General features: G+C 47.9%; 1 protein-coding gene across 1 annotated transcript in view; it reads left to right on the top strand.

Annotated features, from left to right (window-relative positions):
• Positions 1–1,172: 1,172 nt before the first annotated feature.
• Positions 1,173–14,657, top strand: part of FKBP6 (FK506 binding protein 6) — a 19,144-nt gene continuing 5,659 nt past the window's right edge. Inside the window, exons 1-6 of the mRNA XM_019471306.1 lie at positions 1,173–1,249; positions 1,758–1,960; positions 3,250–3,369; positions 4,440–4,634; positions 4,964–5,073; positions 8,416–8,506. Of these exons, the coding sequence (XP_019326851.1) occupies positions 1,234–1,249; positions 1,758–1,960; positions 3,250–3,369; positions 4,440–4,634; positions 4,964–5,073; positions 8,416–8,494 (723 nt within the window). The 5' untranslated portion in view covers positions 1,173–1,233 and the 3' untranslated portion in view covers positions 8,495–8,506. The remainder of the gene's footprint in view (positions 1,250–1,757; positions 1,961–3,249; positions 3,370–4,439; positions 4,635–4,963; positions 5,074–8,415; positions 8,507–14,657) is intronic.

Genomic DNA, 14,657 nt, shown 5'->3' with positions numbered 1-14,657 from the left:
CAGCGAGGGCAGGGCGGCTCGCAGCCGGGCTCCCCGGGGGTTTTGGCGCACTCTGCGGTACCGTCGTGCCCTGCTTCGTGGGTACAAGCCTGCGGGTTCCGCTGACCACCTCCTGAGCAGCTTGCTTTGTAGATGGCAACTGCTGAATTTAATCTGTGGTTAGCAGGACTAAGAAAACCTAAAATCCGTGGAAGCGTGGACTGAAGTCGGGGTCTCGTGCTCCTCTATGTCATTTACGTCTCAGCGCAAGGTCCTTGCTTTGGTCTGTGTGGCTGGGCCTGAAGCGTGCACTGGGGGAAACGGAGAGGACGGAACCTGTTGTAAAAGATCCCCTGGGCCTCTAACGTTGAGGTGCTCCTGGCTGGCAAATCTGAGTGCTTTGGGCTTCAGCGTGAGGTCAGAACAAGAACTTAAAAGTGCTTATGTTATACGGTAGTATTTCTTTCTGTTTCAGGGACTGCTCTCCCTTATCAGTATTTTAGCACTTGGGATACTCTGTTTAACTTCTTGTGGCTGACAGATTAAATGAAAGGGCATCTTGACCTTGAGAAAAGCAGGATTTCCAGGTCCCACCTGTGTTCACAGTACAGAGCAGAATTTCGAAGCTGAAAGTGGTTCCTGAAGTGCAAGGGCCTGGTGCCGTGTCAAGGGAAGCCCATTACAGTGGGTTTTCTAACTGAGTGAGAACTGGAGTTACCCGTACAGCTCCCCAGGGAGTGGCCGAGCTTGGAGGGGTACGCTTCCCCCTTTGTTTCTCTTTCTAGGGCTCCAGCTTTGGTTGGGAGAGACTTTATTACGTGTTTCTGCAGGTAATTGGGGCATTTTAATTTCTACAGCTGAAGCTTCCATTCCAGTTCTTAGAAACACAAAATCGCATCTCTTGATTAGAAAGGCATCAAGACTGTGAAGCAGCCGTGTTATTTGGTGTTGATGTTAAAACACAATCGACACCACTTGGCTACTTGGATGTGTCCAGGTTTTTGGTATAAAGACAAGGTAGTTTGTGCTGCCTCTGCTGTTCTACAGCAGAAGGAAGGAAGAAAAGCAGGATAAAAGGGTGATGTTGCAAAACCAATTCCTGGTGTGCTTCCGATGGTACTGTTACTGCATATGAAATCAGACTCTTGCTTTTCTCTTCTCCTCGCTTTGGGCTGCACAGTGAAGTACACCGGGTACTTGGAACACTGGGATGAACCCTTCTGCACAAACTGCTACAGCAAGTCTCCTGGGCTGATGAAACTTGGAAAAGGTAGGTTTGAGCCGAAAAGTTTGTCCTGGGACTTGGGGTTATAAAGCCCAGGCCATTAAGACGTGTCAATTTAGATGCTGTTTAGTATCTTTAGGTTATTTGAAACCCTTAAAACTTGTTAATGGAGTCCAAAAGCCTCCTGCTTCACACAGGTGATGGTCAATCTGGAACCGATCACCCTCTGCCCCTCTTGACTGTGGGAGTGAGCAGCGGTGCCGGTGCCAGTGCTGTTCGCGGCAGTGGGGGTGCTTGCTGCCTGCCCTGAAGCAGCTGCTTGTTTTGGTGTTTTTAAATCACCTGAGAGGAGATGTCGCTGTTTACTGTGTGCTTGGTCCCACAGCCTTGCTAAGCCGTAACAGGGGGCAGTTGACCATTGCAGTTGCTGAGACACGAGCTACCAAAGGTTGTTTTTTTTTCCCTCCAGGCTTTAGGAGAAATTGTTGTTTGGAGTCTGAGGGGGGTTTCCAGGTTTGTGATTTTCATGATCTTCCATTTCTTGTTGTGACAGACATTACGCTGGGGGGCCTGGAAATTGGCCTGCTGACGATGAAGAAGGGAGAGGTGGCAAGATTTGTCTTCACACCAGATTATGCCTATGGGCGGCAGGGCTGTCCTCCTCTCATTCCCCCGAATGCCACGGTCATGTTCGAAGTGGAGGTGCTGGACTTCCTGGACTCGGATGAATCTGACACTTTCTTTGAGTTGACTGCTGTGAGTTGCCTTAATAAGGTTTGAGACCTAAATCTGGAGGCTAAACCTTTGTTGTCTTTCCTTCCAGTTGCTGTCGCTCATGTGTTACATATGTGTAGCTTAATTACAGGTGCAGTTATCCAGACCCTGGGCTGCTAGCTCCACTCTGATACAAACACGTGCCCTCTAAGACTGCCCCTGCACGCCTTGCTCCGTTTGCACTCCTGTGCAGAGGGAGAAGCTGGGTGCTGCCTTTGTTTGCTCCCGTGTGCTGGAGTCAGTGGAACGACTTCCACTTATTTTTAGCTTTACAAGAAACCTCATGGTTTCACTAGAGGGCACCAGCTTCCAGGAATTTCTCTGAAGGAACAGTAAGAGCTGTCTGTAAAAATCCTGTTCAGTCTGCAGTGTTCAAGTGCCCCCCCCCCAGCCCCCACCCTTTGTCTCTGCTTCTTGGCTGCTCTCCCAAGTGCTCCTTCACCCTTCACTTTCCTCCCTGGTGAGTTACGGTGTTATTGTTAATTTCCCCCTTTTCATGTAAAGGGCTTTGGGCCGTGGTTGTGGGTCAGTGAGTGGGGCACCAGGCAGCAGCACTGGTGGGGGAGGCCCTCCTCATTCCTTCCTGCTGCTGCACAGGACGCTTTGTCCGCACAGAGCCCTGCGAGCCAGCCACACTTGTTGCAAGAGAGCTTACTCCCCTTCTTGCCAGTTGCCCACCCTTTCTGGCTAACTGACCTCTCTCTGTGAGCTGGTTCAAACTTGCAAACCCAGGAGAAAAAACGTCCCTCGATTTTTATCTGTTTTTATTATTGTTGGGGTTGTTTTTTTGTTCTGCTGGTTGATGTCTTGTGTGGGTGTCAGGCTGGTCCTGGAGCTGGCGTGAGGCAGCCACCTTGGGTGATGCTGAGCCATTAGAGCAATGGAGCCTTTCAATCACCTTCACCTTTTGTGCCAGCAATAGCATTTGCGTTAACTGTCTGCTCTGTGCTAAGCAGGTGAGAGAGTGGGGCAGGATTTAAGAACAAATTCCTGCTTTTCTCCCTCCCCTGGAGTCCCTTTGGTGCTGGTGAGCTTCCTGACCCGCTTGGTAGCACTCTTCACCAGGAGTTATCAGCACAAAGACAGTGGCATGTTTCAGCCTGGCGAAGGGGAATGCCACGTGGTGGTGGCCTGGCTGGACGCTGCAGGGGCCTTGGCAATGGGCTGGCTCCTGCTCTGTGAATAGAAGGGGACTGTGCAGGACTGTCCTGTCTGAGCTCTCTGCTTCTTTTCTTTTGTTTGAGCTGAAATTCAGGTATTTCTTTATACAGGAGCAGCAGGATACGTTTCCGCTACAAAAGGTGTTGAAAGTGGCAGACACGGAGAGAGAGTTTGGCAACTACCTCTACCGTAAGCGGCACTTCGAGGGTGCCAAAGACAGATACAAAAGGGTATGACACCAGAAAAAAAGCGTTTTCCATTGTGAAAAACTGTGAAAGCAGTGATTATTAAGTGCTAGCTCACCATAACAAGTACAATTTAGAGATCACATAACTTCATTATATTTTCCAGGCATAGTTTGTTATTTAAGAACAGATCTTGGGTACCTGCTTTTGTGTGAGCAGCAGTGGTAAACGAAGGAGGAGAAGGGTTGGCAGAAATAGGTAGAACCCTTTTCCTTCAGGCTTGCTCCCTGTGAGCTCTAGCTGAGACAGAAGAGTACATCTCGGTGGCTGTGTGAGCCCTGAGCGGTTTGCGTGGCTGAGCCTTTCAGGTCAGCTTTTGCTGGAAGACATTGTAATGCAGCATATCCTTGTATTGCAGCAGCGTGCTGATTAATGCTTTGAGAAGGAATCTAGAATCCCTTTGGTCTGGAAACAGATATCACTGGCACACTGGGCACTCTAACTTTATTTTTATCCTTCCAATTGGGAATCACAGAATAGTTGAGGTTGGTAGGAACCTCTGGAGGTTGTCTAGTCCAACCCCCTGCTGAAGGTCAGCCACAGCAGGAGGTTGCCCAGCACTGTGTGCGTTCAGGTTTTGAACATCTCCAAGGATGGAGACTCCACAACCCCTCCAGGCAGGGAAATACTCAGCTATTCCCAAACTGGAATGCATCTGCTGCTGTTTCAGAGGTAGCGAGGTTTTGTAAGGTTTTTCTTCCCTCCATTCAGAGTTGCTTTTTCTTGGTATTTTTGTAACAAAAATAATTTAAATTGCCTTTTTCCCTGTAGGATTTCTCTTCCATCTTTGCCCTTAAAATCTGAGTCCTGGGTGTAATTTTTTTTTTTTTTATTCTGCTACTTCAAGTTCTTGATAGGTTCCTAAACCTGTAGTCTTATGGCTGAGCTGGCTAGTCATGCTGATAATGCCATGCAGTATATTTAGAGTTTTGATTATTATTATTTTTAACTGACCCAGGTAAACAGAAGCATGAGCGTAGCTGTCTGATGAGATGGATTTCTCACCTTCCATAACAGATTTGTTGTGCACTAGTTCTTTTTCCCGGTCTGCTCAGGCGTTCTCCATCCTCGGTCGCAGCCCTTCCAGTAAGGCAGAGCAGTGTCAGATCGATGCTTCCAAGTTGCTGGTGCTCCTGAATCTTTCACTTACTTACCTGAAACTGGAACGTCCTGCCCAAGCTTTGGCATACGGGGAGAAGGCCTTGGAGATTGACCAAAGAAACGCCAAAGCGCTGTTCAGGTGTGGCCAGGTGGGCAAAAATAAGTTCCTCTGGTAGCCACATCAAGGAATACCCCGGCCTGACTGACTGTGGAGAGAACCTCGAATGAACCGAGGAGAACCACTAAATTCTGGGCCAGGCCTCCTAAACTGCTGCAGCAGTCGAGGTGGTTTGCCTGTGTCTGACCTCTTGGAAAAATCTGTCTCTCTGTAAATCTGTCACACAGATCTTTTCATGGGGGATTCCTGAGCTACCTGGATCTGTCTCAGAAATGTTTGTGGTTGCACATGTTTCACTCCTGAAGAATGGCAGTGAGTCTATATTTATCTTGCGACGCATCTGTCTTCTTTCAATGGCAGGCTTGTCTCTGCATGACAGAATATGAAAAAGCACGGGATTTCCTGGTCAGAGCTCAGCATATACAGCCGTTTAACCACGATATTAACAATGAGCTGAAAAAGTTGGCAAGGTGAGCGAACTCCTTTCCATCCCTGTGGAAGAGAGAGTGCTTAGACAGGCTGGAACACCCACTCAAAAATATTTAAAATGTTTAAAAAAACAAAACACGAAACTCCTGGGTCAGTAAGTGACTTGGGGAAAATGCAGGGTTTCTCTTATGGCAGTGAGTCTATATTTATCTTGCGACGCATCTGTCTTCTTTCAATGGCAGGCTTGTCTCTGCATGACAGAATATGAAAAAGCACGGGATTTCCTGGTCAGAGCTCAGCATATACAGCCGTTTAACCACGATATTAACAATGAGCTGAAAAAGTTGGCAAGGTGAGCGAACTCCTTTCCATCCCTGTGGAAGAGAGAGTGCTTAGACAGGCTGGAACACCCACTCAAAAATATTTAAAATGTTTAAAAAAAACAAAACACGAAACTCTTGGGTTAGTAAGTGACTTGGGGAAAATGCAGACGGTTTCTCTTAGTGTGGGGCCAGCCGATTCAAACATTTTGCAGACACAGCGGTTACAGGTGATAGGTGAGAAGCTGAGAGCACCCACTCTTTCTGTACAGTTTCTCTGGGGGGATGCGTGTATTGCGCTCCGTGTGAGTAGGCAGGTCAGGGTGATGACAGGGAGACAGGGGCTGCTGCAGTGCCTCAACACCAATGAAATGCGGTAGGCTAGCGCTCAAGCTGGAAATGTTCTGGATTAATAAGTGTGATTTTCATTCCCTTTAAGATGCGTTGGTTAATTACAGCAGCTCTTCTGCACTGCAAGTGCTTCAGTGTACAATGCTACAAATACTAGTGTTTGTTAAAAGTGAATTTCTTGCTGTCTTGGAGGTAATAAGTGAGCAATCCTGAAAGCAAACTTTCCCTTCGCCTGCAGGCTGAGTACAGCACAATCCTGCCAGCTTTAGTCATGCCCTAGTCCCACCAAAACATGACTAACGCTAGTCTCTGCCCTCATTCTGTTCTTCCCTTTGAAACTGGCAAGAGCACTAGCTGATTCCCAAAAGTGTGTGCTGTACTTCTGGCACTGTTCACAGACGCAGAAGGCGATCCAGTCCCCAGCTTCAGAGATCACAAAGCAGCCCTTGAATACAAACCCTCTTCTTTTGTGTGTCGCCGCCAGGCATTTGCAAAAAGGTTTGTAGGCAGCAGTAAAATCTCTTATTAGCATAGTTGGTGCGGCTGGAAAAGCCAGTCTTGTGGGCTGAGTGCCCTCACCAGGTAATGTTTTGGTAGAGGGCTGTCCTTGCACGTCGGTGTCCTACATATCCACGTCGTCTTTAGTAGTCTGTGATAACACCAAGTCTTCAAACTTGTTCTGTTACTTCTGAAGTACAAAGAACTTGAAGGCGGTATTAGCTGCTGGTCTGGAAATATGAAATAAAGCACTTCTATTCATTGTGATCTGCCCCTGGGTACGTAGCTACCAAATTGCTAGGTGAGCGCAAGTAGTTCTAAAATAGATGTGGATGGCTGGCTAGATACTCTTGGAGGCCTGGCATGTGGGCAGTGTCAAAGACCCATGGTACAGTGCTAGGAGTCCCGATTCTAGAAGCCTCGTGTTCCCTTAGACTCGTTCGAAATATGTTGGCAGATGAAAGAGAAGTCCTGCTAGTAACGTTGAGGTTGTGCTGCCAGGAAGCAACAAGGCATTCTGCCTTCAGGGAAGCGGCGGGTAGGCTTGTCGGCTCCGACTCTGGAGACAGCAGCACGTACAGGTAACACGTGTGTCAGTAAGCTGAGTACGCGTCACACCACTGTTGTCTCGGAGTTTCTGCCTCAGTGCCGGTTAAAATTGGTGTATTTTTTGCTTTTACTCTGACAGAGGGTGGAATTAGTATAAAATAGATGAAGACAATGTTATCGTGTGTTGTTAATTATGCCATACCTCAGTCTAGAACCTATAATGTTGCCAAACTGCCTTGCCTGAGAAAACTCGTAATGTGATCTGGCAAATGCTTCAGAAATGGAATATGAATCAAAATGTTGTTCTTAGAGGCTTTTCACTTCCTTACTGAGTACACTTATACTTTGTGAAAAGGAACATTGTTTGTTCATCAACAGCTACCTTTTGCTGTTTAAAACAAAACTTTGAAAAGCATCTCTTTAACAGCTGAACCAGGTTCTTGGCAAAATTCACTTCACTGGAGAACAACAGGCAGAATACAGCGTGAGGATTTTGTGGAACGCGTCTCTGGTACCAGCTGTAGTGGTCTTGTTGGTGCAAATTCTGCTGCTGGATTTGGCAATTCTATTGGAAGGCTTGCGTTGCATCAAATCCAGAACAAAATGGGGTTGTTCCGACATCTGGCATGAATCTGTGCCTCCAAATGAGGGGCTCTTGGATTTCCTGCTGTGGTAGGTGTGTGAGTGTGCCGTCCACAGTCTAGGTGGGCATCCCTCATCTACTCAGTGTGGACAGTTGTGGCAACATCTGTCTGAGACTTAACAGAAGACACTTGCTGTGCTGTGATTTCACTGAACGAAACACTCGGAGGTTCTGGGCCCAGGGGTGCTAATGGTAGGGGGCTGAGGGAGCATTAGCCAAGGTCACACTTGTGCTGGTGCGTTGCAACAAAAACCTTTGCTTTTGACCTTATATGGTAGCAGATGTAGGAAAGCTGACCGTGTGGGCAGCCATTGATCCCTGGGACCGTGCCCAAACTGAGTCACGCTCTGGCTCAGGGATTCCTCACCAGTGAGACCTCGTTGCCAGTGAGGTGAGAGCACAGGGTGCAGAGGATGCTGTGTTTGGAGAAGCAGCGATTAAAATGGAGCAGTCTGGGAAGCTTTTGCCATGCTAATGTGACGCTGGCAGGGAAGTCAGAACGGAGGAGGAAGCATCTGCCCTGTCATCCACTTAGTCCGAACGCAAATCCCTGCTGTCTCCTACCCATCCTCTGCCCAGATTCAGTGTCAGTGGTAGATACCCTGGAGTAGGGCACTTGGACGATGTCTCCTAAAGTGCTGAAGGAGCTCACACGAGGAGTGGCACAAATGAGGAGACGTGAAACTAGACCACAGGATACAGGTGGGGGTTCCTCTGCATCGTCACATGCTTGCAAAACTGGTGTAGAAAGCATCTGGCTACCGAAAGTCAAATTATCTACTTAGCTAATAGTCACCAGCGAAGCAGAGACCCAAGGTCTGGGGATGAGGCACAATGTTTCCAGCCCTCCTTCCTTGACATGGCAGAAAGAAGGGCTTGGAGGAGCTGCGTCTTTGCTACCAGCTCACTCTTGCATTAGGCTAATTTATATAGAAGAAATAATACATATTTTCTGGTTGTGGCAGTGTTGGTTGGGCGGGCAGTCCACAGCCTGTGATGCCATGCTGTGCTTTACTTTGCAGCTGCTACAAGGACTACATGGAAAAGGAGAAAGAAATGTGCTGCCGAATGTTTGCCCCTCTCAACTCTTCTTCTGGCTGACCAGAAATAAAGGTAATCAAGTTGTGTTTAAAAAAAAAAAAAAAAAAAAGCTGAGGTCTCCCTAAACCTCTGTCATGTCGGAACTGTTTTCAGGTGGGGAACCTGCTTCTCTTCTGCGTGGGAGGATTTTGGGGACAAAATAGAAAGTAATGGGAGTGTGTGGAGGGGAAGGGGCAGGATGGTGGGGTGAGACGCTGCTACATCATCAGTTTGGGGAATCTTTCCTGCGAGGCAAGCTGGCGTGGGACAGGAACCTGAAACTGGCAGCACTTGAGTAAGTTTGGTTTTGTTGTTTCCTGTGCTCCTCATCCCAGCTATTCCTTGTCAGAGCCAGGAGGAGAAATAGCTGTGTAGTCTTGTTTCTCTGCCAATTAAAAGAAACAAAAAAAAATTGTTCCTGTCAAACTTAAGAATTGGATTTCCTCCTCCCCTCCAGCGCTCCTGTCTGGAGCTGTTGGAATGCCTCACTTCAGAAAAATCTAAATATTTTATTTCTGGGTTTTTTGAAATATTAAAAAAACCTGTTTGTATAGAAAATTTCAAATAGATGTTTTGGACTCTTTAAAGCCTTAAATCTTCTAGCAAAATTGACGGGTTTATAAATGCACAAAGGCTCTTTGATCGTTCTTTTTTTTGTCAAAACCTTTGGGGGGGGGGGTATAAGGGGGAGTGGGAATCTTCGCTGGTCTCTAGCCTCAGGGTAAACCCTAGGGAAAGACTTGCGGAAAATGACAGCAGCCTTCTGTCAGAAAGCATCACCAGCTCAGGGCTGTCGGAGTTTGCTGCCGTTCTCTCTCATGCAATACAGGCAGTGCCTCTTCTACTTACAGAAAATGAGTATTGGCAGCCTTTCCATCAGTAGCAGTGCGAGTGGAAGGTGCAGGTCTGGCATTTTAAGGTTGGCTCTTTTGTCTGTGCTTGTGAGGAAGCTAAGGTAGCATTTGAGGAAGAGGTTTGATTGAACGGCTGCTTCCCAAAGCAACACAACCCTCTTCGGCTGGATGTGCCTCCCTGCTGTAGTCTTCACCCCTCCCGCCGCCCCTGTGCCCTGCTCTGAGCTGGGCATGTTGCTAAACTGCCTCGGAGCACAAATTCTTCTGCCCTGGGTTCAGGATGAGACTCATTGTGTCTGTTAGCAGGTACCTACCCCCAGGCAAGTAGCTGTGAAGGGGGATTTAAGACTGACGAGCGGTCTTGCCAGCGTGTGCAGGAAGTCTGTGGCTCTGGACTTGGCAAAGAGGCTCTGATTCTCCACTTGCTGAATTTCAGACTTGCAGTTTGGAAGCCTGTAGGACAGGGGTCTCGTGTCTGACGGTAATACGTAACGGTGCCTGATCTGGGAAGCTTCTTGTGTCGATCTGTGCATCAGCTGGCCCTGCTTTGCGGTGGGAACTCTGAATGAATGTGGTGATCTGCTGGGTTGCCAGACGGGTCCTCCACTGGTAAGGTTGTGTGGCCTCTTGTTTCCCAAAAAGCGGCTTGCAAAGATGCTGATTTCCACACAGTTGGTGTAATGGCACATAGCTATTGTAAGTAAAGCAGTGTCTTCAGTTAGTGGAGACTGAGAAGTGCAAAGGGGAAGGGAAAAAGAGAAACCTCTGCTGGAGGCAAGCTTAAAGATTGGGCTGAACTGTTCCTCAGCCAGAGTTTCTCCACTGACTCCCACCGGTGCACATGTACAGTGCTTTCCTGGAGTTCTCCCGCCTTACACAGCTGATGGACAGCAGTCAGTCAAAAAGATTTCTAACCTTCTTTGAAGTTGATTTTAGTTACAGTATTAAAAATAAACTAAGTCTTCCAGACAAACATAAATTGCTGAGACCTACAGAAGAATCTACTGTTAATTCATAGCAAGAAAAATCCCTTGCTGGAGGAGGTTCTGGCAGGGCAGGGCCTTGTGCTAGCTGGAGGTTGGTTTGCTGCTGCTGCATCTTGCTTAAAAACTTCATTACATATTCAGAGAGGAGCAAAGCAGTTCCAACTGGAGCTCCTGCTCTCTATCAAAGGCACGGCTAATTAGTCAGACTTGAGGCAGAACATTCTTTGATGTTTTCTGACAACTTTGTACCAGTTCAGTTTGGGGCACAAGCTGTACTCGGTCGGTCTGGCAGGCCTGCTTCATCCTTTCTGTCTTAGGCATTGAGTGAGTACATGGCCTGTGAACACTGCCCGTGGTTCATGTTTAATGATCCAGTGGAATCGCAACAGTTACGGAAAACTTTCCTATATACCAGCTGGCAGGTGCTTGTTAAGCGTTGACCTGACCCGTTGTCCAGCTTACCAGCTAAATGACTCGGAGCTGTAGTTGTGGCATTTTTTCCCTCCTGAAACACTGCTACGTCTATCCCCCTCCTTCCCAGGTGGGTTTGCTATGCCTTTCGGTGAGTTCTGCAGCAGTTGCTCTGTTACAGGGGCAAACGCTTCATTTCTCTGTACTGAATAATCCAGGGCTGTGTTGTATGTTTTGCATAATGACATTCAAACCCAGACACTCCTGAGTATCTTCATACTGCCTGGTCTTTCTGTGTCCCTCTCACTGTAGAGTCCAGTTCCTCTAATTGCCACAAACATCACCTTGCTCAGAACACACTTTCTTCCTTTTTAATGGAATTTCAGGTCAATAAATCTTCTCTTTGGTGAAATACTTGTGATGCTTGCTGGAGGAATTCAGAAATACTCAGAGGGAGAAATAGAAGCACAAACACTTTCTTAAATCCATCCTGCTGCAGTTCTTTGCAAACACAGTGGCTTGGGTCTTGTGCTTGCCCCTCTTTGGGTTTGGGTTACTTGCCTGCCTCTGTACACTTTGTGTGGTGCAGACGTGTTGAGCCAGGTTACCTGGGACGTGCATAGCCGAAAGTCCTCCTCAGTGTCCCCTAAACTGCAGGATGGATGGGCTGAGGACCGCTGGCTTATTGGAGCTTTTTGTTCGTTCTTGTCTGAAAGACCCGGCAGAAAAAAAAAGGGAGTTTCTTATCGTATTGCTGTGGTCCTTCATGATAAGAGAACTTAATTATAAGAGTGGGGACAAATTCCCTAGAAATGTCTGGATTCTAGTAGAGGGTCCTTGGTGATAGTTTCATCCCAGAAAGATGAGTCTGAGCCTTTTTTTTTTTTATTATAGGTGGGCCAAAGTTGAAAGCTTGCCTCTAATGTGTATCTCGGCTCAATATACAGGAGAAGTGGTCTCTAGTTGAGAGCACGCAGGGAAGTGTGCCAGTGAAAACAAACAATGCTGAAATTATGGCAGGAAACTATGACTCTGAGGTCAAACTTGAGATTGCTACGAATAGTAGGGTCTAGCAATTCTGAAGCCATTAATTGGTGAGAATTGGCTGCAGAACTGGGGCTGTGTCACCAGGTAGAAGTGACTATAATTGGGCTTAAAATCAGCAGCAGTTGCCAGTTAAACTGACCTAATAAGCTGAAAGAGACTTGCAAATAAACTGAGAAGTACGTATATAACACAGTCAAAACTCCTGCCTTGGGAAGTTGCCAGACTTGGAGTAAACAGCAACTTGCTCCTTCCCCTCCTGCTCTCCCTTATTACTGAGCAGATCTAAAATGTGCCTCCTGCCGATACTGTCCCTACCCACTGCCTAAAGCTGAACAACAGAGAACCAGCAATTTCACTTCTCCTTTAGAATATGCAAATTATTGTACCTCCGAGATGTCCTGTGCTGCAAAGGAAATTGTTAAATATCTGCTTTATGCTGAGCATTGCTGGAGTGAGCGGGAAGGCTTGAAGCATTCTCTTAATTAAGTATTCTCCTTGCTAAGCAGAGGAAGGAGAAACACTTTAGTAAGGTTGTTGGGTTGGGGTTTTTTGTTTTCCCTCCAGCTCTCTCCTTCTAGCATCATTCTTTTTTTCAGAGGACTTCCGCAGTTCACGCCTGCGGTAGTACCTGTAATACCTCTCTGGAAGATTGACTCTGTTCTCTTCTAGAAACTGTCAGTGGAGAAATGACCGCACCACCTCTGCTTAGGGATCCCATGACATGCGTGCCTCCTGGTCAGGTGTACTGGATGTGGGTCCCTGGTTTGACTGCACAAGGGGTGGCTTTGCCCAGATCGGGAGGTCTGGCCTGGGCTTAGAAGTGAAAAGATGATATGAAATGGAAAGGAGGGAGACCCATGCAATATCTCAGTGCCCTACCGTGCCTGTCCTCCAAGGTATCGGTGAAGTGACGGTTCTCCAGCCTCATCAGAGGACTGCCTTGGGGCCCAGCCCAGGGCCATCCTCTCCAAGATTTAGCAAGTGTCTAAAGCCTAGGGTTCCCCTTTGTGTGCTCAAACATGACGCTCCCAGGTGAGGTAGGAGCGGGTTCCTGGCTGCATTTCTCCTCAAGCTCCTGTCTGCCTGCCTGAGGCCACCCGGCACACTTTCCCTGGAAAGGACAGGCTGAGCCCCCAGTGAATACCCCTGTGCGGGCTTTTATTTCTCGGAGCTTTTGCCAGCAGCTGGAAGATAAAATATGCTGCTGTCACAAATCAGTAGAGAGTGGAAAAGGTGCCGGGCTCTTTTCATTCCCATAATAATACTTGGTTTATCATGCAGGTAGAGTTTAAAGAGAATTGCCTATGTGTAAGGTGCGACTTTCTTTATGAAGAAAGCTTTAGTTTTGCAGAGCATTCAGAGTTACTGGCCTTCACTCGCAGCAGCAAGGAGATGCATGGTTATTTTAAGGTTTTCTCTGAAGTACCGTTTTTAAAGTCTCCTTTCTCTACCCTTCCTGTTTCAGTTGCGATACGCTATACGAAGTGTAAGTAAAAATGTTTTGTTACCTTGATGGGTAAAAAGGCAAATTGGATAAACCTGCACCCAAGTAGGTAGTGACCAAACCGATTTCGGGTGGCAGCCTGCCGCAGGTGCCTGTGACTCATATGCCTGAGATCAGGTTACAGCTTAGTTGTGCGGGTAGCTGAGGCACAGAACTCCCCAGTGCCGCTTTTGGTCCTTGTGGCATTACAGATGGTGGTAAGCAGCTCTCCCTGGGCTCCTGCCAGCCCAGGCAGAACTGGCATGCCTGGCCACCAGTCCTGCTGATCTGGCGTGCTCCAGACTTTCTCTCTGAACTACCAGAAGAAATGTCTTTATCCTATCTATTTCTCTTAGTCTTAAATCTGGGGATTTTAAAAGATCATGCCTTACACCTCAAAACAAAGGGCCCTTTTCCATACTTTACTGTCGTGTGCTTGTTCTTCTAGTCCCTTTTCTTGAAGGAGTGTTGAGTGTGGAGAGCTGTAACCGTGCCTATATGAAGAATCGGGTATCCTCCTGGGCTTGGAGGACGTTGCCACCGCCACAGAGTGAAGGAGGTTTTTCAGTGCTTGATTTCAGAGACGTATCCTGAGCAGACACACTCAATGATCTAAGTCACTGTGCGTGGGCATGGGCCAGCTGTGGCCTGGCCGGTGTACCCACGTACCCTACCCACACACTGGGGTCAGTGGCACTGAATGTGGGTGTCCCTTGCTGCTTCAGCATGGCACTGCACTGAGGGCTCCGTTACCGGGACCAGGTGTCAGAGCCAATAGCAGCATTCAGAGCAGAGGGGAGCTGGCGCACAGCAGAAGGTAACTTCAACGCATGGTTGGGAATAAAAGACTTCAGATGATGGTGGTGCGAACCATGCCCTCGTGGCTGATTTATTTTTGGGGGGGGCCTTCCATGGGTTGGTTTGTTTTTTTTTTTTTTCTTATTCCACAGTCTCCACTTTGTTCAGATTAAATTGCAAACTTTTAATGACCTGATACCCTAGGCTTCAGGTGAGATGCTCACCTGATTACGAGAGGGTGCTGGTGCTGGTCAGGGTCTTGTGAGACCTGCCAGGTTTCCGCTCCAGCGGAGTGAGCGGTGAAACACTGACAAACTTTGGAAGAGTTTAAAATGCTCTAACTGGGCGTTGTAGTAGCTGTGATGATACAGAGACAGCTGAGATTAACAAAAGATAACCAAGTGCCCTCAAAAGTGTTCATTGTGGTTTTGGGGAAATACTCCTCTGCTTGTGAGCTACCAAGCATTGTTCACCAAGTGCAGCCCTGTAATGGGGTGTCCTTTCCATCAGCAGTGACACAGAGCAGCTGACAGGGGACTGGGGGGGGGGGGGGAGGGGGGGGGCCCCCGGCCGCCTGGGGGGCGGCGGCGTGGTGGGATCCCCCC

This window comes from Aptenodytes forsteri, unplaced genomic scaffold (assembly GCF_000699145.1).
Source record: "Aptenodytes forsteri isolate BGI_AS27 unplaced genomic scaffold, ASM69914v1 Scaffold209, whole genome shotgun sequence".
NCBI classification, from domain to species: Eukaryota; Metazoa; Chordata; class Aves; order Sphenisciformes; family Spheniscidae; genus Aptenodytes; species Aptenodytes forsteri.
The sequence above is the reverse complement of the archived record's forward strand: the minus strand, read 5'-3'. Positions and strand labels throughout refer to the sequence as shown.